Below are 23,091 nucleotides of genomic sequence, written 5' to 3'. Positions count from 1 at the left end.
TTTAGTAGACTAAAGGGATATTCAATGCATATTGTACAAGGAATATACAGGGGATATCAAACGATATACAAATACAATTAAATATATATATATAAATAAATATACATATTCGGTTTAATCTGATCCTTCGCAACAATAATAATAATAATAATAACAAGGGGGTGAGGGGGGGGGGGGTTTCAGAGTGTTACAAAGGTTCAGTAGTACAGAAATATTCAAGATAGTGATCTAATAAAGTTCCAGGGACCTTGAAGGCCATCGGGCCTAGCACTCACTTGAAGAGATAGAGCAGCCTGTTCCATTGATATCAAGTCCATGAAGTCCTTGCGCCAGTTCTCCAAACTGAAGCAGTTCGGTTTGCGTTCTGAACTTTACATATTGATTATGATGACATAGGCTGATCCAACCCAGCTTCAGCCGAAACTATAAATTATATTTGTATAATGTGTTTGTGTTTGTCAACACCGCACAGAATGGAGTCCTCTATGCCACTTGGGAGCCCTCTGATGGGCACAACTGTGGAAGTAAGAGATGAACATGGCTGCATCGTCATACAGGGTGAAGGGCAGGTCTTCATAGGTGAGAATAAAAATTGAAATTCCACATACATACGACTCAAAATCAACTTATCCTATCCCGTATAAATATGTGGGCGACAGTGGCCCGGGAGGTAGAGCAGTCGTCTGGTAATCAGGAGGTTCCCAGTTCGATTCCCACTCCTCCCGGGAGTGTCCTTGAGCAAGACACTAACCCCTAATTGCTCCCGATGAGCAGGTTGGCACCTTGCATGGTTGCCTCCACTGTCGGCGTGTGAATGTGTGAGTGAATGGGTAAAATGTGAGCAACAAATTGTAAAGCGCTTTGGATAAAAACGCTATATAAATGCAGCCATTTACCATTTATATACCGTCATATACACATGTTACACTGTATATTGCTATGCACTTTACTGTTCCTTTGCACTCTGGTTAGATGCCAACTTCATTCTGTTGTACTGTACTTGTCAAGAGTCAAGAGTCACTTTATTGTCCCATCAGCTGGGAAATTTGTCTTGGGCTTACACCCACACTGCAGCCACAGACACATACATACGCAACTGACTCCAAACAGAGGAGATAAACAATATAAAAGATACAATAAAGTATCTGCACAGCAGGATGTCTGGCAACACCACATATATATAGTAATAGTGTAACCAAATGTCGATTATCGAATATTTATAATATAACAACCAAATATCGGTTATTAGGTAATTGCCGATTTGCCGGCCATTTATCCGGCACTATTTAAAAGTTTAACTTGTGCTGTGCTTGAATCTAATCTAATCTAATAAATCACAACAATCTTTCATTCAGGTGGAGAGGATAGAGTGTGCCTCTTAGATGACGAACAGACCGTTGTCCCGGGAACAATGCGAGGCACAGGAGACTGGGTGCAGGTTCAGGACAAACACCTCTACTACCTGGGAAGGAGAGACAGGCTGGTCAAACGCCACGGGCAGCGCGTGCACCTGGATGCCTTACAGCAAGTACGCTTATTTAACCCTTTCACTAGCACACTACAGAAGGTTAACCTTTCACTACCACACTACAGACGGTTAACCGTCTTCTGTATTGTCGTTAAAAGAAAAGAAAACATGCCATATTTTAATTATTATACACTGTGCCAGTTGTGGCAATGAGAATTACTGTAGCCCTAATGTGCTTTCCAAAATGTGTTACAGATTCAAGCTTGAACCTTTAAAATCTGTAACACATTTGGGCCCAACATTCAACATTTATAGGTTTTCCTGTTTTAGGTTTGCCTGCGATGCCCATTCCTCCCTTCTTTGTTTCTCCAGCTTGTAGTGAGTCTGCCCCAGGTGGAGTCCTGCGCTGTGGGTCTGCATGGGGGCTCTCGGCTGGTCGCCTTTGTTGTGGCTTCGACATCTGGAGACCAAAAGGCAGCTCCTCCGTTCCCATCCGTAAAAAAACGGCATGTGAGCCACAGCCCCTCGGTCTCTGCCCAACATCAGAAGGCCGCGACCCCCCCCCTAGTCCACCGTGAGGAGCAGGGCACTTCAGACAGAGGCCTCCAGAGGGCCACAACCCCCACTCTAGTCCACCGCGAGGAGCAGGGCACTTCAGACAGAGGCCTCCAGAGGGCCATCCTTCACCAGCTGTCTCTGCTCCTGCCGGCTCACAGCGTTCCAGACACGCTGGTGCTCGTGCCGGCCTTACCGCTGTCTTCTCACGGTGAGCATCAGCCCTGGAAGTAACCGCTAGCTCAAATAGGTGTTTCTAAAGCACTTTGTTCCTCAAATGTATTCTTAAAAGGTGCTATATAAATAAAGACATACTTGTTTATTTACTTACCTATTTACTTGCTTTCTTAGTTGTTTACTTGCTTATTTATTTATTTAATTAATTAATTACAAACATTACTCATCCACTCATCAGTGTAGTAAGCCACGTTTAAGTTCTATAACCGTGGTGTTAATGGGAAACGCTGTTCTTTGCAGGTAAGGTAGATATGGCTGCACTCATGAAAATATATCAGCGACGGAGAGAAGATCCAGAGTCCCGTGCTCCACTCGGGGACGTGGCTGTATTGAGAGAAAGACTCCGGTCTCTGTGGCAGGTAAAGACTGAAATGAAGGATTTTTTATTCATTCAAACTCTGCATTTATTTCCCTTCTCGTTTGTTTTGTTTGATATTTTTTTTAATTTTAAATCTTTATTTCGAACATGTAAATACAAACAATATAAAACAAAAACAAAGCATTGATCTCTAGCAATTAAATGGAAAACTAAAAAACTAAAACTAAACAAAAAAAGAGAACATAACTCAATTTACATGTTCGAAAAGGAGTAAGAAGAACTTTCCTACCCCTTTTCCACTACTCAAAATGAATGTAATAATTTAAAACCTTACGAAACAAATATGCAAAAGATAAAAAAAATATATATGTAAAACATGAAATAAATTAAATAAAAATGTAAACACCCGTGAATGTCAAATCCCTTCCTCATCCCTGTACCTCGTGAAAATGTATGAATTAAATTAATTAAAATGAATAACAACCCATCATCTACACTCACTGCACACACATCCACATGCACACACTCACTTTAAACAAACACTCACCTTAACACTCACTTTAGACACTACATTATATTTATCTATTATTAAAGAGATTTGCACTACATTCATACCTCATTTGCATTTGCACCTTACCCCAAAGATTTTTACCTCATTTTCTGCATTGTACCTCACTGTTTACTCATTTTACTCACTGTACTGAGATTCTACCTAGGTTAATAATAATAATAACAATTTTATATAGCACCTTTCAGAAGACCCAAGGTCGCTTTACATAGGGGGAAAAAATAACAAAAGTAGCAAACATAGTGGACAGACACAACATACAAAGTGAGAAATTAGGGGTTAAAGGCCAAGTTGAAGAGGTGGGTTTTGAGGAGTTTTTTTTTAATGAGTTCAGAGTTGGGGCATTGCGGAGTTCTGCAATCTAATATACTTTAGATTGTATATTGTATTGTATATTGTATATATGTATATTGAATATTCCTCTTTACTTACTTTTTACTTACTTCTTTACTTAAATTTTTTTATTGTATGAAGCACACTCTCAGGGGCTCATACAGAACCAAGCATTTAATCGTAAACTACCTGTATTTTATTGTGATACTTATTAAACAAACTAAGAAATTGTCTCATGTTTGGACATTGCTTTAGCACAACATTCAGACTGTTCCACAGTTTCACTCCACATATGTTTACTTAACGTGTGCCTTCTTCACGCTTGACAGGACACTCTAGGTCTCGCCGAAGACGCCGCCGTTGACGAGGGATCCAACTTCCTGTTCAGCGGAGGAGATTCCCTCCAGGCGCTGCGTCTCTGTGAGGACATCATGACCACCACAGGGGGGGTGATCTCACCAGGACTTCTGGAGGTTATACTCGACGGCTCCTTCTTAGACGTATTACGCCACGTTGCCACGGGGATACTGATGCTGCCCTGTGATAGCAGCTGGGCAGCGTCCCTGCCCGAGGCCAAGAAACACAGAGCGGACCCTCTTCTTCCCACAGTACTGGGCAAGAGGGAGAGCAGCTCTCTACAACATTCTGATTCTACAACAGCTGCTAAGAAACTGCATGATGGAGTTGACGTTTCTTCAGAAAACAGGACCGTTAAAGTCATTCGGAGGGCAGGAGACGTTGTGGAAAGAAAGATCGGAGATTCTGGGACCGAGACAAACTCTCAGCCGGACACGGCGGGGCGAATCGTGAGAAGAGACTGCAGTGAGAGGACGGTCAGAAGTCATTCCTCAGCAGTAGGAACCGGTGAGCAGGGTGTTGCTGCTGGCAACCCTCCCCCTGTAGAGACCACCGCCGTGGGGCTGAGTCTGAGCTGGTCTTCAGATACAGGCCGATGCGTGGACGCCTCCCCGGTCCTTTTAGTGCGAAGAACAGCAGATCCCACATCAGGCGTCACCAAAACATGGGTGTTCATCGGCTCCCACTCCCACAGGATACAGGCCCTAGATCTGCCCACCGGGGGGCTCCGGTGGGAAAGGGTTTTAGGGGACAGAGTCGAGTCGTCTGCTGCCGTCACACAATGTGGAACCCTTGTAGTAGTGGGTCAGTATCACCAGTCTGGATAACGTCTGCTTCTTCTCTAAAGGGACACAATAACATTTTAAATCGATGTCCACTGCCTTCGAAATCTGCCCATGTATTGTGGCCCTAAAGGTGTATATTATTTACCATAAAGTATATTTTACTGTAAGTAAAATGCAGTTGTTTCTGGTTCTCAGGGTGCTATGATGGCTGTGTGTATTTCCTGTGTGTGGAGTCTGGAGAGACACGGTGGGTCTTTGAGACGGGGGATGCAGTGAAGAGCTGTCCCACGGTGGACCTCCTCACAGGCCTGGTGATGGTGGGATCGCATGATGGCCACGTTTATGCCCTTGACCCACAGGTGAGAATGACATTCTGTTTCAGTGCATGAACGCACATCCTGAATTATATGCACCTTACCATTTCTTTGATTGTAAATAAGTAGAACGGGGGGCCAGTTTCACAGATATGGATTAAAGGATCAATAGGTGGCCGCTGATTTTTGGCAACATTTTAGATTTCTTATTATATCTTGACAGTAATCGATTGTACTAAAAAAGACACCAACATTTAAATAATCCATTGTTCTGGTAAGGTGCAGGAGCTAAAACAACGACATCCAATCAAATGAACGACCAAGTCCAAATGATTGGAATGAGCAAGCTGTCTATCAAATGCTCTAGTGACACACGCACTTGTTATGCGCATAACAGTTGCGCACATACACAAAGGCCTGCTGCTAACACATAGCTGAGTGCTAGATACCTAGCAGGGGCGTGGTTTTGGAGGCATCCTGATGCGTTCTCATTGGGAAGATTTAAGGATTTAAAAATATTTAAAAATTCTGCCCAAAATCAATGGCCGCATATTGCTCCTTTAAGCGTAAGGGCGGGTTGCACCAACAAGGTTTAATTTAATCCCAAATTAGCTCTAATCAGAGATTACTCAATCTAGATTTAAAATGAGTAAATCCAGATTTAAAATACAGTACAATGATCTTTAAATCCAATCTGGCAACATCCAAAAATGTTCTTGGATAGAGAGGGGGGCTATGATTTAACAGGGAAATATAATCTAAAACAGCCATGTGTTTGCAGTCACACTACTCTTAAAAGTAGTGTATTACTGTTTGTGGGGTTACACTCTGGAATAGATTGGAGGACAAAATTAAACTATAGTAAAAATTTCATACAGTTCAAAATAAAATACAAAAAGGCGGCTGAGTGGCGCAGTGGGCAAGGCGCTCGCCACTAACGCAGGAGATGCTGGTATCGAGCCCAGCTCTCGGCGTTGCTACCGGCTTGGCCGGCCGTCATACTAACACAATTGGCAGTGTTAGAGGGTGGGAAAGCCGGTGGGTGGGGATTGGACGTGGTGGACAGCGACTCCTACAGGTCGGTTGGGTGACGCCGGTGCGGCGGAAACAGGAAGTATCGGGGGCAGCGTGAGCCTCCCACGCGTTACTCCTCGCCACTGAGAGTTCGAGCTGCTGCGGTGAAAAGATGCGACAGGCTGCCTCGTGTACCGGAGGGGACACACGTGATGCAAGGCTTCTATCCTCACTACACCAGTGGGAGGCATAGTCTAGCAACGTTCAAGACAGGGGAGGGAAGAATTGGAAACACGAAAATTGGGATGGGAGAAAAATAGAAAATGGGGAGAAAAAGTGGATAAAAAAAATGAAAAAAATACAAAAGAGCGGTTCTTGAAAGGTACAGTAAAGAGGAGGGAGGTTATAACTCATGAATGGAGATTCATGGAAATTAATGACTTTTCTTGTATTAGTTTGTTTCAGGTTTTTTTCTGTTCTAATCAGCATATACTGTACCTTTTGCTTTCTAAAGATACTGGATGGACAAGAACTTATTATTTGTTGGAGCCAAAATGCCCTTCTGTTTATTTAGTTTTATTTTAACTCACGGTGCAGAGGTTTGGCATTATCAGTCACCATGGCAACCACCACAGGGGGTGGTTACCCATATATACTGATCAGTGGGTGACGAGCCCCAGGTGCGCAAGGGGAATAGCCATACAGTTTTTGACCGTGTTCGTGTATGTGCCGTATAGGTTGGCGGTCAGTGTTATTAGTAAAAAGAGTTTTTGTATATATATTTTTGGTTGATAAGTCAATAAAAGGATTGGCATATCGAAAATGATAAGAGCTCTTTGGACTTCTAATTCTTCAAGCACGCGTCTAACTAAAGCCAGTCCACTTGCCCCTCGCAGTAGGCTTATAGGTAAAGGAGTCTACATTAGTCAAAAACTGAGGCTCTTCGTTTGAAATGGACAATTGCCTTTGTTACTTATTGGAAGAAGAGGATAAGCGCGCTCTGCGCTCAAGATTCATTCAAACAGCTGATCAGCGAGACAGCGCGCTCTGCGCTCAAGATTCAACAGCTGATCAGCGGGACGTGTGATCAGCTGTTTTGGTTCACCGTGTCGCTTGGAATTGCGCGGAACGTGGACAATCTGGACCAAGCTGCCCAGCACCAGCACCGTCGGGGAGCGGACGGACCGGGAGGAGCTGCCCAGCTCCGTCGGGGAGCGGACGGACCAGGAGGAGCTGCCCACCACCGTCAAGGAGCGGACGGCATCACCTGCCCCAGCACCATTTGGGCGAGGGAACAAACCAGGGAGCTGTCCACGGTACCACCGTCAAGGAGCGGACGGCATCACCTGCCCCAGCACCATTTGGGCGAGGGAACGGACCAGGGAGCTGTCCTGCGCGCAAGCAGTTTATTGAATAGCGCTCGGACAAAGAGCGCTGTTTGATGTTGAATAGCGCTCGGACAAGGAGCGCTGTTTGAAGACTTTTCGAAGTTCAAAGAATAAAGTCAAACGGCCCCGACAGCGCTGCGCAACGAACAGGTATGTAGCGCGCTACCGGTATATCTTATATGGCCATATAAAAAACAAATGTGTGCACACAGGGTCAATTGAGAAAAATATAAAAAGGGAAAATTCCAATGCATTGGTGGTATATGATTGTGCAACCCGTTCGTGTGTGTCAAGGTTTGGTTAGAACGTCATGTGATGATTAACTGTGGGTTTGTTTATTGTGATTTAACCAAAGGTACCGTTTCATATTGAATCTGTTGGTCTTATATTGCTGATATGAATTCTGATAAAGGTGTTCAGAATCCAACAAAGACCAGCGTTATGGTTGAAAAGCCAGCCACGGCTGAAACTCATTGTAAAGAACCTTCATTGGTTGAAAAGTCACAGCCCACACCCACAGTGGCTGAAACACAGTCCGAGGTGGACACAGGTCAAATCACACACAATGTTGATACCGATCAGCAGGTCACAAAACGCAAGAGCAAATTAACACCAAAAGCCCTATTGGATAAAATTGACACATTACATAAATTACATAAATCTAAATTTAACAAGGCTTCTAACTTGCAAAAAACGATTTTGGGGTTAATGCAAAGTGGATGCAAACAGGAGGTGCAATGCGCATTTATGCAATATCTCCACATATGCAAGGAAGCAGAAGCAAACCAGGAGGCTCTGTTGCCAATAGTACCTCCTGAGGAAAGGGGAAAACATGACATTTGGTTCAAAGCCAAAATGATCAATGTCAATGACTTTATTGATCACATGAATGCATGGACAAAAATGACACAACCTGTGGAAAGTGTTAATGAGGATGAGGAGGATGTGCAAAATCTAATTAATCCAAATGACAGCATTTCTAATGTGGAAAGTGTTAATGAGGATGAGGAGGATGTGCAAAATCTAATTAATCCAAATGACAGCATTTCTAATGTGGAAAGTGTTAATAAGGATGAGGAGGACGTGCAACATCTAATTAATCCAAATGACAGCATTTCTAATGTGGGAAGTAAAAAATCTGCTCACAAAGGTCACACAAGGTCTGGTACCAGCAGGTCCAGCAGGTCCAGCAGATCTTCTACCTCAGCAGCTCGCTTACAGGCCGAGGCAGATAGAGCTTCACTTGTGATTCGCGCTGCAGCGTTAAAGGATAAACACGCTCTGGAGGAGCAGGAACAAATTCTAAAAAAGGATAAACACGCTCTGGAAGAGCAGGAACAGATCCTGAAACACGCCCTGAAAAAGGATAAACACGCTCTGGAAGAGCAGGAACAGATCCTGAAAAAGAAAAAGGAAACGATGGAGCTTGATGCACAACTGGCAGCTACCAACGCAAGAATAGCAGTATTTCAATCCCCCAGTCACCAAGCTCTTTCACTCACACAGTCCGATGGAATGGACTCCTACTACAGGAAAGGAACAAGGTTAAAGGAACCCTCAGTCACACTTTTTGCGGACCTCCCAAACTTTCAAACTTTTTAGATGAAGGAATGGGTACAATAGGAGACACGCCTCCAGTTTTTCAAAAGTTTTTGACACGCCTCAGCTTCTGAGCTGAAGGCGTGTTTTTGCGGACCTCCCAAACTTTCAAACTTCTTAGATGAAGGAATGGGTACAATAGGAGACACGCCTCCAGTTTTTCAAAAGTTTTTGACACGCCTCAGCTTCTGAGCTGAAGGCGTGTTTTTGCGGACCTCCCAAACTTTCAAACTTTAGACTGTTTTCTTTATACGTTTTTCTTTTTCTTTCTTTCTACCACAAGACGCGGCCACTGATGGGTCCATGGGACTTGGATAAGTCCTGTGGACCCAACTCTGGCCACTGACCACATGAGCGAACGGGTACATACGCACACAATACACGGCCACTGATGGATCCGTGGGACTTGGTAAAGCACTATGGACCCAACTATGACCACTGATAAAAACGTAACTACACTAGCATTATAAGACCTAAACATTGCTACCTACCATACAAGTGCATTGGTTTAGTGCACTTCCGGTTGCCACTGAGCGGAAATGTTTGTGCGGACCTGTTCTCCCAAACTGGTAAGCAAATGACTGTTTTTACGTTATTTTCATTTTTACGTTACTATTATTATTATTATTATTATTATTATTTTTTTAACATTGATCTTAACTGATCACTATGACTTTATTGCTTTTATCGTTTTTACTTTATTGCTTTTACTCTCAATCCTCATGCAAAAGAATATACATCACTACCACAGCAACCGTCTATGCAACCACCAGAACTGCAGCAACCATCTGCACAGCAATCATATGTGCAACAACCATCACTATGGAAACCACAAGCTATGCAACAGCAACAAGCACCCATTCAACAACCACCACCCTGGCAAATACCACAAGCTATGCAACAGCAACAAGCACCCATTCAGCAACCACCACCCTGGCAAATACAACAACCTATGCACTTGATGCAGCCAACACCCATTCAACAGCCCCCATTTTGGCAAAGACAACAATCTATGTTGTTACAGCCAACTCTCATTCAAACACAACCGCCATCTTTACAAAGACAACATGTGTCTTGGGATGGAGCACAGGACAATACAACTCACATGGAAGCTCCTGTGCAGCTAACGACCCCAACTGTAATTTCACCCCAAAGCAATGAAACCTCAGTTGTATGTAACCTATTAAAAAGGCAAAATGAGATAACAGCAATGCTAGTGGAGCAGCAAACAACTCACTTACTGCCACCAAGAGAGATTCCATGTTTTGATGGGGATCCTCTGCAGTACAGAACCTTTGTCAGAGCCTTTGTTCATTGTGTGGAGAAAAACACGAGAAACAGAGGTGATTGTTTGTACTTCTTGGAGAAGTACACCAGGGGTCAGCCTAAAGAGCTTGTACGTAGCTGTCAACACATGGCTCCAGACAGAGGCTATGATATGGCAAAGTACCTACTTGAACAACACTTTGGAGATGAATATAAAATCACAGCAGCTTACATGGAGAAGATGCTCAACTGGCCGCTAGTGAAGGCTGAAGACATAAAATCTCTTCAAGCCTATGCTCTTTTCCTTCGGGAGTGCTGTAATGCTATGGAGAATGTCCAGTACATGAGGGAACTCGATATGCCAGCGAACATGAAAGTATTGATTTCAAAGCTTCCATACAAGCTCAGAGAGAATTGGAGAGTCTCTGTATGTTCGATAATGGAAAAACACCATCGCAGACCACAATTCATGGATATTGTCACATTCATTGAGCGCCAGGTAAAGATTGTCTCAGACCCAGTCTTCGGAGACATTCAAAATACACCACCAAGTACAGGAAGTAGACCTATGAACATGAACAGAATGAAGTCACAAATTAAACCCAAATTCAAAGGAGACAGTTTTGCAACCACAGTTACTACCATCGAAACCCCTGCAAAGCAAAGAAATGAATCTGCTCACAACACCAACACTTGTGTATGTTGCTCTAAAAATCACACTCTGGATCAATGTCCTCAGATGGAGGAGAAGACACACAGGGACAAGATTACTTTTATAAGGCAAAAAGGAATCTGTTTTGGCTGCCTTCGCATTGGACATCTTAGCAGGAATTGCGAGAAGCGCTTGACTTGCAAGGTGTGCAGCCAAAACCATCCCAGTGTTCTTCATATTAATCAGAAGGAGAGAGCAAGCAACACAAACCAGCCAAAGAAACCTTCGGTGAGTAACGCACAGATCTCTTTGCAAACATGTGGACAAACAGGGGCCGGAGGCAGCAATGGGACTCTGTCAATCTTGCCTGTACAGGTGAAGTCCAGCAAGGGAGACAAAATCATCACAACATATGCATTTTTAGATCCAGGCAGCACTGACACATTTTGTTCAGAATCCCTAATGAGAAGGCTGAACCTTACAGGAAGGAAAACACAAATCAGCTTACATACCATGGGTCCAAAGGCATCTGTATCCAGCTACATACTGACAGACTTGGAGATCTCCAGCCTCACTGGGAGGCAGTTCTATGACCTGCCCAAGGTCTACACCCAGAAGAGGATGCCTGTAACCACGAGTAACATCATTAGCCAAGAGGAGTTGGCTAAGTGGCCATACTTAGATGGGGTTGCCCTTCCTCTGATTCAAGCTGATGTGGAGTTATTGATAGGTACCAATGCCTCCAAATTGCTTGAACCTTGGGAAATTGTGAATAGTCATGGCAATGGGCCATATGCCATTAAGACCCTATTGGGGTGGGTCGTTAATGGTCCCCTATCAGGCTACAGTGAGCAGCGGAGTGAGAATGTCAACCCCGCTGCTATTGTTAATAGGATCTCTATAACAAATCTGGAGGAGTTGCTGAACAATCAGTACAACCATGATTTTAATGAAAGGTCATCAGAAGACAAAGAGGAAATGTCGAGGGATGATATGAAGTTCATGGAAATCATGACTGATTCATGCAAACTGCAAGATGGACATTACACCTTGGAGCTTCCCTTTAAAAGGAAAGAAGTGTCTCTGCCAAACAATCAGTTTGTTGCTAGGCAACGCATCCTTGGACTGAAAAGGAAGTTTGGGAGAGATGAGAAGTTCCACCGAGAATACACCAACTTTCTCGACGACGTAATCAGTAAAGGATATGCTGAACGTGTTCCTGAACATCAAGTGGAACGGTGTGATGGAAAAGTGTGGTACATTCCACACCATGGAGTGTACCATCCCAGGAAGGGCAATCTGCGTGTCGTATTTGACTGTGGAGCAGAGTATAGAGGAAAATCTCTCAATAAGGAGCTTCTACAAGGCCCTTACCTCACCAGCACCTTGTTAGGAGTCCTCACACGTTTCCGGCAAGAACCTGTAGCCTTAATGACTGATGTTAAAGCGATGTTCCATCAGGTCAATGTGGCACAGAAAGACAGAGATTTTCTTCGGTTCTTGTGGTGGCCTGACGGCGACGTATCCCAAGAACTGGTCGAATATAGGATGACTGTGCATCTCTTTGGGGCAGTGTCTTCTCCTAGCTGTGCTTGTCATGCCCTCCGAAAGACAGCAGAAGATAACCACAACAGTTTCCCTGCTGAGGTACTTGACACGGTCAACAGCAACTTCTACATGGATGACTGTCTTAAGAGCTTGCCATCAGAAGAGGAGGCTGTTAAAATGGTCAAGGATTTGACAGATGTTTGTCAAAAAGGAGGCTTCCATTTGACAAAATGGATTAGCAATAACCGTGGAGTGCTGCTATCCATCCCAGAGGAAGACCGATCCAAGAATTTGCTTGACTTGGATCTCGACAGAGACCAACTGCCAGTGGAGAGGGCCCTTGGACTTCATTGGTGTGTTGATACAGACACTTTTAAGTTCAAGTTGGCACTCAAAGAACAGCCTCATACTCGACGTGGGATTCTATCGATGGTCAGCTCAATCTATGATCCTTTAGGATTTCTTGCCCCACTCACACTTCCAGCCAAGCTCATACTGCAAGATATGTGTAGGAGGAACTATGGATGGGATGATCAAATTCACCCAATTCTCCAACAGCAGTGGACGAAATGGTTGAGAGACCTGGAAAGAGTGATGGCATTCAAAGTTGAAAGATGCCTCAAGCCGGCAGATTTTGGAGAAACCATTCGTGGTCAACTACATCACTTCTCTGATGCCAGCGAAAGTGGATATGGCACTGTGACCTATCTGAAGATATGGAACAACAGCAACAGGTGTCATGTCTCTTTTCTGTTAGGTAAAGCCAGAGTTTGCCCACTAAAGCAAGTCACCATTCCACGCTTGGAACTCACTGCAGCTGTTCTTGCTGTTCGTGTGGACACCATGCTCAGAGGCGAAATTCAGCTTTGCCTTGAGAAATCTTGTTTCTGGACTGACAGTACTTCAGTTTTAAAGTACATCAGAAATGAAGACAAGAGATTTCACACCTTTGTGGCAAATAGGATTTCTACCATCCGAAGAACATCTGAAGTCACGCAGTGGAGGTACATTCATACCACTCAGAACCCTGCTGACAAAGCCTCAAGGGGAGTTACGGTGGATGATTTGCTGACCAACAGAAGTTGGATTGAAGGCCCTGAGTTTCTTTGGAAACCAGAGGAAGAGTGGCCAGATAGTATCTTGGAGTACAACATTGCTGCTGATGACCCTGAGGTCAAAAAGGATCTCGCCATCAACGCAGTAATTGTCGATGCACCAAGTGCCACACACCAACTGATCACCTACTTTTCTGACTGGAAAAGGTTGAAAAGGTCCGTTGCTTGGATCCTGAAATTACGAAAGACTCTATTGGAGATGAGTCGTAAAAGAAGCCAACTGAGTCATGAAGATGCAGACAAAGTGGAACAGGAAATGCAACAAAGTAGAGCTGCATTGGGAAACCAGAACTTAACACCAGATGATCTTTCTACAGCTGAGTCTGCCATCATTCGCTTCACTCAACAGCAAAGGTTCCCTGATGAACTTGCTGTGTTGACATCTGGAAAGGGTGAAGTAAAGAAAGACAGTCCCATCTATAAACTGGACCCCATTCTGGAGGATGGCTTGCTTAGAGTTGGAGGGAGGTTGAGTAGGGCAGCAATGTCTGAGGAATCTAAACATCCTGTTATCCTCTCGAAAGACCTCCATGTATCGACTCTCATACTAAAGCACATCCACGAACAGATGGGTCATGGTGGGAGAAACCATGTTCTCTCCAGATTGCGCCGAAAATATTGGATCACTAGTGCCAATGCAGCAACAAGAAAGGTCCTGTCTGACTGTGTCTTCTGCAAACGCCATAGAGGAAAGTTGGGTGAGCAGAAGATGTCAGACTTGCCTCTAGAGCGAATCGTTGCTGATCTTCCTCCATTTACCAATGTTGGAGTTGATTATTTCGGCCCGATTGAGGTCAAGAGGGGACGTTCCTTTGAAAAGCGCTATGGAGTCATTTTCACCTGTATGGCAAGTAGAGCAGTCCATTTGGAAGTCGCTTATTCATTGGATACGGACTCCTGTATAAATGCTCTACGCAGGTTTGTTTGTAGAAGAGGACCCATCTCTCATTTAAGATCGGACAATGGAACCAATTTTGTTGGTGCTAAAAGAGAGTTGAGGGAAGCTCTCGCTGCTTTAAACCACAGCAAAATACAATCAGCTTTTCTGGAAGAAGGAATTCAGTGGAGCTTCAACCCACCAACAGCTTCTCATCATGGAGGTGCATGGGAGCGCATCATACGGATGATTCGACGAATACTAACATCAGTTCTACACCAGCAAACCTTGAATGACGAAGGATTTCATACAGTGCTGTGTGAAGTCGAAGCCATTCTTAATGATCGCCCCATAACTAAGTTGTCTGGAGATCCCAACGATCTGGAAGCTCTCACTCCCAATCACATTCTCACAATGAAAAGAATTCCAATCTTGCCACCTGGATTGTTTGAGAAGTCTGACCTCTACCTCAAAAGGAGATGGAGACAAGTCCAATACATCTCAGACCTTTTTTGGAAACGCTGGCTGAGAGAATACTTACCTTTGCTACAGGAGCGGCAGAGGTGGAGTAAGGAGAGACGAAGTCTTGTCCCTGGAGACATTGTATTGATCGCAGACGCTACAGCTCCACGTGGTTCCTGGTTACTTGGAAGAGTCCTGGAGACCTATCCTGACAGGAAAGGACTGGTGCGTTCTGCACGAGTGAAGACAAAAACGAGCACACTGGATAGACCAGTAACTAAACTTTGCTTGCTTCAAGAAGCTGCAATTTAAAGCTTCTAATTCAAATAATTGTTTTTTGAGTTCTTTTGTATACATTTATTGGCTCCATTATGTAAATATTATTTTGAATTGTTCCTGGCCTCCTGCCATTCTCAATTAGGGGCCGGTGTGTTGGAGCCAAAATGCCCTTCTGTTTATTTAGTTTTATTTTAACTCACGGTGCAGAGGTTTGGCATTATCAGTCACCATGGCAACCACCACAGGGGGTGGTTACCCATATATACTGATCAGTGGGTGACGAGCCCCAGGTGCGCAAGGGGAATAGCCATACAGTTTTTGACCGTGTTCGTGTATGTGCCGTATAGGTCGGCGGTCAGTGTTATTAGTAAAAAGAGTTTTTGTATATATATTTTTGGTTGATAAGTCAATAAAAGGATTGGCATATCGAAAATGATAAGAGCTCTTTGGACTTCTAATTCTTCAAGCACGCGTCTAACTAAAGCCAGTCCACTTGCCCCTCGCAGTAGGCTTATAGGTAAAGGAGTCTACATTATTCATTAACAGTAATGATTGTATATTATTATGTTTCACAACTCATTTAATCGTTTAATGATTTAATGATTCATCGTTTAGATTTAAACTAAATTGGGGTGAGTCTGTCCCTCATCTTTCTCAAAGGGACTCTCATTTTGTTCCATCCACCTAGAAAATGCAGCCATTACAAAAGTTAAACAATCTCAACTCTCAGTTTATAGTTATTCCCTGATCACAGTTTAAACTGGAGTTTAACGTTTTGGAGCAACATAATTAAGATGGATCTAGATTAAAGGCTAGTCTGAGATTTAAGATTTAAAGATAGTTTAAAACTAAGCAGTATTAAATGTAAACCTAAGTTTAAAGTTTGGTTGATTGATTGATTGATTGATTGATTGTTGTTATTAACGGATTGCAGAATGGGTACAATAATACAGTACGGCTCAATACACACAATGCAGAACAGAGAAAGACTTTCGTCTTGTTTACATCAGGGTCCCCCATTTTCAATTCATCATAACATTTATGATATACACGACATACAAATATACAGTACTGTTTAACACTTTCAGTGCCGGCCGTGTTTTCCTTTTTACCCCCTTGAATGCCGCCACCCACTTCAATGATAGCGTTAAAAACGCATAATCTAGGGCGGCTACGTGGCGTAGTGGGCAAGGCGCTCGCCACGAATGCGGAGACGCTGGGCTCGCCTGTTCGAGCCCAGCGCTCCACATTGCTTTCAGTTTAGCTGGTCGTTCATACTAATACACATTGGCCGTATTAGGGGGTGGGAAACTGATGGGTGGGGATCGGGCGTTGTGGACAGCGACTCCTACAGGTCGGTTGGTGCGCCTGCGCAGTAGAATCAGGAAGTGTCGGGGGCAGCGTGAGCCTCCCACGCGTTACTCCTCGCCACTGAGAGATCGAGCTGCGCAGGTGAAAAGATGCGACTGCTGTTACCTCAAGTACCGGAGGGGACTTGTGCTATGTATGACTTAGTCCACATTGCAGCCGGCTTGTGGGAGGCAAGAAACAGCGTTCGTGACAGGGGAGGGTTGAATTGGATGATACGAAATTGGGATGGGAGAAAATATAGAAAATGGGAGAAAAAGTGGATTAAAAAAAAGAAAAACGCATAATCTATGTTTTAAATTATGGCTATGTGTCTAATCTGCCCGTCGCTTATCAATGACTTGTTTGCAGTCAACATTGTCGAAACGGATTGTTTTTTAATCGGTTCATATTCTTTTTATAGCATTTCGAAAAGCTATCGTTTTCTCGAAAATTTCCGGAAAATAGAAAGATTCCGTCATTAACGGCATTTATTGGAATATTCTCGAATACACTAGACACGTTGTCATTTGTCTGCCTATTTATGAATCGTTTTCAAATAAACGCTAGATTATCGATAGTATATGTGTACTTATGCACGCTATAGAAGCGAGCTGAGAAATCGATTATCTTATTTCCTCAACAGCACACACACACTCACACACACATATACACATACGGGACACGCTGTTATCTCAGTGAAAACAGCTCTGATTATCCTAAAACTGGTAACATAGACTCCTTACCTTAGATCAGATGTTCTCCAAAAAGATTATTCCAATTCCTGATCGCCATTCCAAATATCGATCGCGTTTATTGATCGATTATTGGCTGCTGTAAATATATATTCCAGGCTGCTTTCCATCTCACGATCACTTCCCTCTTCATCAGATCCCTCGCCAGCATAGTGGAGCCAGTAGGCTCCCCCCCCACAGATCCACCAGTGTAATCGAATGGCCTGCAGTTACACAGGGATAGACGATAGGGGGCGGTATCTTCCCATCGGAGCTCCTAGAGGGGCTGCTGTACCAACGGGAGACTCGGTTGATGAAATATGAATTCAGATCGCTAATAAAAAAATAAAAACATAACATAACAAGTCACTGGCACTCAAAGGGTTAAGAGACAGTCTCTAAAAGAGAATATATACATTTGAGGGGGAAGAAACTGTACATTGGAGGGGGTTGGACATTTACCGGGGCCAGTTTCGAATTGCAGCCTCTCTGGTGCAACACAATTAAATGATAAACCATGATTTCTTCTCAATAGAGATCTCCATTGAAAGCATCTTTCCATCTAGGACTAGACTTAATGTCCACAGGTCCTAAGTGTCCTTTGTATATTCTATATAGTATATAACACAGAGCATTATAATCATGTTATTCGCAATCTATGTTAGAGAGCATCTCTTTTCTATGTTATGAGTGTAACATTCTGAAGGCTACAGATGTGTTTGTGTTCTAGGTTCAGAGGTGTGTGTGGAAGCGTCGGTGTGGGGGAGGGGCCGTGTTCTCCTCTCCATACCTCCACCCCTCCCTCAGACAGTTATATGTGGCTTCTTTGGGAGGACACCTCCTCTGTCTCAACCCTGTGAGTGCAAATGCGTTCATCCCGTCACAAACCCTGCTTTGTACATTTTCTAGGTGAAAACCCAAATGTTTTTCAACAAATAGTCAAACGCCTTGTTTATTCTCCTGTTCCTGGTCATGGTCATGTAATCCTCCTCGTTGCCACCAGGGTGAATCAGTGTTACACTCTTACAGGACAGCGGGGCGGTCCTGTGGACATACTCCAGAGAGATCCCCTTCTTCTCATCTCCTAATGGCTCCGCTGATGGCATCGTGATCGGCTCGGTGGATGGAAACATCTGCTGCCTCAGCCACACAGGGGCGCTGGTGAGACCTTAAAGGGGCAGTTCACTCAGTAATCAAAAGAACATATTTGTCCTCTAATAATAATATGGCGGGTGTACTTCAGTAGAAAAGAGTTCCTCAATGAAACTATTCACAACAAGGTCTGTGGATTATCTTGAGTAACCGTGTCATGATTGATTGATTGATTGATGATGGATTGATTGTGGTCAGGTAAACTCCAAAACAAAGAGAGGATGGATTTTCTCAGGAGTCACATTTGCTTACATCACACCCAGCTGTAATCCCATTGGTAGCAGTTTGCAAAGGTCAGTGGTAGGTCAAAGTTGATTTAAATTGAACTGAAAGTGTCAATCTTGAGCGTGATGGTAGAGCCGCCACAGGGCTGAGTGCCGCGTCTCCATAACACTTTGCAGCCAGCAGGCAGCTTCAGAGTCTGCTCTATATGATCACTGTAAGATAAGCCTTGATTAATCTCCCTTAGGGGGAGATGTGTGTTGGGCAATGCGAGAGTCGTATTCTCATATATCAATATGACTTTAAGACGAGACAATAAAAAGTATCCAACACAAATCCATCACATGAAACATTACAGATCTCACTTAGATCTGTCACATCACAGCAATTCACAATTTCATACATTTCACACATGTACACACACACACCCCCCTTAACACTCAATACAGCCTCTGCCGCAGGCTGCACCATCAATCCCTTGTGTTTCTCTGCAGCTTTGGCAGTTTCTGACCAAAGGACCCGTCTTCTCGTCCCCTTGCGTCACGCCGGACCAGCGGAGGGTCTTGTGCGGCTCGCACGACGGCTGTGTGTACTGTCTGAGCGCCGTGGACGGCTCGCTGCTGTGGAGCTTCCAGACACAGGGCAGGGTGTACTCCAGCCCCTTCGCGTTCGACGGCTCCACCCTGCGCAGGAGGGGGCTTTTGGTGGCGGTGGCTTCCACAGATGGAACGGTCTGGATCCTGGACGGAGAGAAGGGAACGCCGGCAGCCTCGTTGACTCTTCCCGGGGAGCTGTTCTCCTCCCCCGTGGTGTGGGAGCACTCCCTCGTGCTGGGGTGTAGGAACGACTTTGTGTACTGCGTGGAGCTGGCAGTCGAGAGGGACACTTCAAGAGATTCCTAAGATTCCTTTGTTTGGAGTGTTTCTGTCATGTGTTTTTGTACTGAGGGTAAAATAAACAACGGAGACAAATGTGTGACCATATGGTTTCTCACAGTGGAGGCTCCGCTCACTCGGTCACCTCGGGACCGAGGGAGCTCTGGGAAACCAGTTTTAATTAAAAAGTGCAGTGTTCGACATTTGAAACTCAGAACAGAGGAATAACGAGTCTAAAGGGACTTGGAGTTGAGACATCGGTATTTAATTTACATTATTCATAACATTTGCATCCCTTGAAGATTTTTTCTCATGAATACCTCTAAGTGGGACCAAAAAAAAGTGCAATTATTATTACCAAACATTTCTTTGTTACATACAACACGTGTGTACACGACACTAATTGTGCACGACCGAAAGTTAAAAACAAAACCAAAAAAAAGGACAAAAGTGACTTAGCCTTAGGGGCCCCTCCTTTTCTGACCAAAAGCTCTGGGTAAAACATTCTCTTTGACATCCATCCATACATACTTACTTACATACATACAGTTGGTTACACAGAGGTGAGAGGGGGTTACTGTAGTGACGGGAGATGCTGGACCGCTGTGGTATTAAACGTTGATATGATTTCAGGCTAACCAGCTCAAATCACATTGACGAGGAAGTGACGGCCCTAAGCCTACTAAGACGGGCGTGTTACGGCTACGAGGGTTGTAGTTACAGCAAGCGGGTACCGCAGTCTCTCTCCGTAGCAAAGCAAAATCCACATCATCATCACCACAGTATAGTGAGAGTAATGTGCAATTCAAAATAATTGCCCCAACAACACTGGTCTTCAATGCTGCCTTTTCAGTGCACCTGTCCCGTGATTATGACCATTTTTCTTTTTAATGAATGACTTGCTAATTTTACAAACGGATTCCAATAACCTTATAATGGCAAAATAGTTTTTGACAACTTTCACAGTCATCACGGACACAGTGAGAATTGTTATGTTAAATACAGGTTTCAAATACGAGTAAAAAACAAACAAAAAAAGGCTTATTTTGTTTTGTATATCACAGACAAGGCTCAGAGAAGTGAAACAGTGTGTTTCGTTTCGACGTGGGTTAAATTCAATGCTTGAAATAATACCAACAAGAAAAGGTAACAGAGTAGATGCCGTAACATTTCTGTACGCTGTCACAAGGAAGATTCAAGCGGTCCATTGCCATGTTGTATTATTGTTGCCATTAGCCCTTTGAACACTACTCTGAATGTTCTCCTCTGCTGAATGAACACTGACAGTGACATATTTTAGAGTCTTGGTTTAATCTCTCTTTCCGGTGCAATTCAGTGTTGTGTTTTTAAGCGCATGGTCTATTTACAAACACGGTGATACCATTGGCTACAAAAGTGAAAGAATCAGGGCTGGCTATTGCAATGGGCCAGCAGCCACCGTTGTCGAGATTTTATCTGGGATCTGTGGGTTTCCGGATGGTGACATGTTCAGGGGTTGATAGCGGAACACCTCGGTTTCAGTTACATCTATACATTTTGAGACGTGTTTTCATGTGTTCGTATACAGTAAGTGCACGCTTGCATTAACTGCCGGTGTATAGACGTGTGATTTTGTTTTTGAATATTTGAATGTGAAGCGCACTTCAAGACGATAGTAATACGAGCCAGTGTAGCGTTACAAGGTTACCGGAGGTTCATAACTCGGTCTGTAGGGTCAAGAGTCATAGTGGAGGATCAGAGGAGAAAGGAGTGGTTGAAGATGTCAGTCTTGCATCATAGTCCCGTGGGCAGAGTGCAGTGTTGGATGTAGGCGAGAGGCTGAAGCTGGGGAGGGCTGGTGGTGCTGTAGGGGTTATTTGATGATCTGAGGACAGTCGCTCCAGGCTTTAGCCTTGCGTTTGGCCAGGGCCAGCCAGGCCGGCTCTGTGGAGACCTGGGGACAGTCACTGGAAGGGAAACGCTTCGACACCTCCTTCACGGCAGGTGGTGACGGGGTGGAGTCTGCGATCTCGACTGTAACACACGTCCCAGGTCAGAAGGAAAAATGGAATCACAACCATATCAATGGCACCGTATAGACTTCTCAGACCAATCATAAAAGTGATACGTTTGATAACATTTCTTTAGCTGGTGGTGAGATATGATCAGGTGTAATAAAAAAATGCCATAATGCTTTGAATAAGATTTCCCATTTTTTTTCAACTTGATTCACTAAACGTTATATTTTACCGTCTCACCCCTCTAGTGAAATAACGGCAATAATCGGCCGGTTATTAAATGGGACTTTATAAATACCTTGCTGAACATTAAAAGTATCTTCACTCAAAAGGGGAATGCCAGACATTTTAGGAATTAACATAATGATCTTCCTGTGCCCCAGGACGGTTCAGTCAATATGCGTGAACACTCAATCCTAAAGCTAGAAATCTGATATTTCTACGGAGAGAATCTGGGACCGCTCCATAGATGATGGACATTTTGAGGCCATACAATGTTTGCTGTAAAAGCTTTGCTCCAGATTGTTACATCTCAGTTACATCGCTGCTTGGAGGATTCTCTCCTAAAGCTAGGGTTGAGCATGTTCACACACACACTGGCTGAATTGTCCCCGGGGGCTCAGGAAGAACACATGAATTCTTAAAATGGGTGGCGCCCCCCTTTAACAAGCTCTTACCTGTGACAGAGCTAGGCAGAGTGTTGGCTTTCTTCAGGTGGTCTCTGCGCTCAAAGCGCCCCAGGAGGCTGTCGGGTCTCTTCGGCTCCTCTGGTGTCTGAGGTTTACAGGAACTGCTGCTACTGCTTCCCTTGCTGCCTGAAGGACTGACCAGGGGAGCCTGGGTAAGATAAAGGGATTTATAAAGCTGATTGACTGTGAGGTGGAGGGGGTTTGCAGGGTGAGTGTGTGTAGGGAACTAGGAATGCACAGATACCACTTATCCACTACCGATTCTTAAACTTTTAAATGTCAGCTGATACCGAGTATAGACTTAGACCATTCGTTTGGAGTCTTTGGACAAACTAAAGCTTTGATATTCTGACACAGCTCTTGCTATTGCATCTTAGTATTGTATTCCCATGATTCTTTGGTTTAGTCTGGTATCGACCTGCTATCAAATATCAGGTTACTGGTGCATTCCTATCAGAAAGGAGAGTAAACAGGCGGTTAAGAGCACATACACTTTCTTTTTCCCTGGACTGTTTTTCAGCCAGTTTGGCCTCTCTCTGGTTGCGGCGGTCCTCTCGAGTCTGCTGTTGCTCCCTGAAGCCCTTCTGCTTCTGCAATGCCAGCGTGATCCATAGGGGTCCCTCCTTCTCCTGGACCCGTGAGCTGTCCAGCGAATGCCTGCTCTGCAGCGATGGCTTCTCTGTAGGGGAACACAAGTGAAATCCATGTTACACCGGATTAACGTTCAGTACCACGTGAAGCCAAGCCGGAAATGTGACAGATATTTGCTCCCCAAAAAAATCTAAAAACATGTAGATTTGTTGTTTACTCCCCATCAAATCGGTTGGGAGAGCGAGCTATAGACAGTTTCAGGAAACACATTGGATTGCAGTTGATTTCCTGTTGCAGCGTTTGGTAATATCAACAACTGACGGGAAATCAAACATATCTGGTTCAAGA

At 44.2% G+C, this 23,091-nt stretch overlaps 2 protein-coding genes across 2 annotated transcripts in view; one reads left to right on the top strand and one right to left on the bottom strand.

Moving 5' to 3' along the window:
• The window catches only part of aasdh (aminoadipate-semialdehyde dehydrogenase), a gene marked incomplete at its 3' end in the record, with an annotated part of 31,438 nt that extends 11,945 nt beyond the window's left edge, over window positions 1-19,493 (top strand). The window contains exons 6-14 of the mRNA XM_084308408.1: window positions 473-579; window positions 1,356-1,528; window positions 1,841-2,234; window positions 2,501-2,619; window positions 3,810-4,641; window positions 4,818-4,981; window positions 17,948-18,073; window positions 18,247-18,378; window positions 19,086-19,493. Of these exons, the coding sequence (XP_084164534.1) occupies window positions 473-579; window positions 1,356-1,528; window positions 1,841-2,234; window positions 2,501-2,619; window positions 3,810-4,641; window positions 4,818-4,981; window positions 17,948-18,073; window positions 18,247-18,378; window positions 19,086-19,493 (2,455 nt within the window). The remainder of the gene's footprint in view (window positions 1-472; window positions 580-1,355; window positions 1,529-1,840; window positions 2,235-2,500; window positions 2,620-3,809; window positions 4,642-4,817; window positions 4,982-17,947; window positions 18,074-18,246; window positions 18,379-19,085) is intronic.
• Window positions 19,494-20,503: 1,010 nt separating this feature from the next.
• The window catches only part of cracd (capping protein inhibiting regulator of actin dynamics), a 29,545-nt gene continuing 26,957 nt past the window's right edge, over window positions 20,504-23,091 (bottom strand). Inside the window, exons 6-8 of the mRNA XM_084307423.1 lie at window positions 22,644-22,831; window positions 22,141-22,300; window positions 20,504-21,479 (exon numbers count right to left, since the gene is read on the bottom strand). Of these exons, the coding sequence (XP_084163549.1) occupies window positions 21,319-21,479; window positions 22,141-22,300; window positions 22,644-22,831 (509 nt within the window). The 3' untranslated portion in view covers window positions 20,504-21,318. The remainder of the gene's footprint in view (window positions 21,480-22,140; window positions 22,301-22,643; window positions 22,832-23,091) is intronic.

This window comes from Notolepis coatsorum, assembly GCF_963971535.1.
Source record: "Notolepis coatsorum genome assembly, chromosome: 2".
Classification (NCBI taxonomy): Eukaryota; Metazoa; Chordata; class Actinopteri; order Aulopiformes; family Paralepididae; genus Notolepis; species Notolepis coatsorum.
Note: the sequence above shows the minus strand (reverse complement) of the source record. Positions and strands in the feature narration are given on the sequence as shown.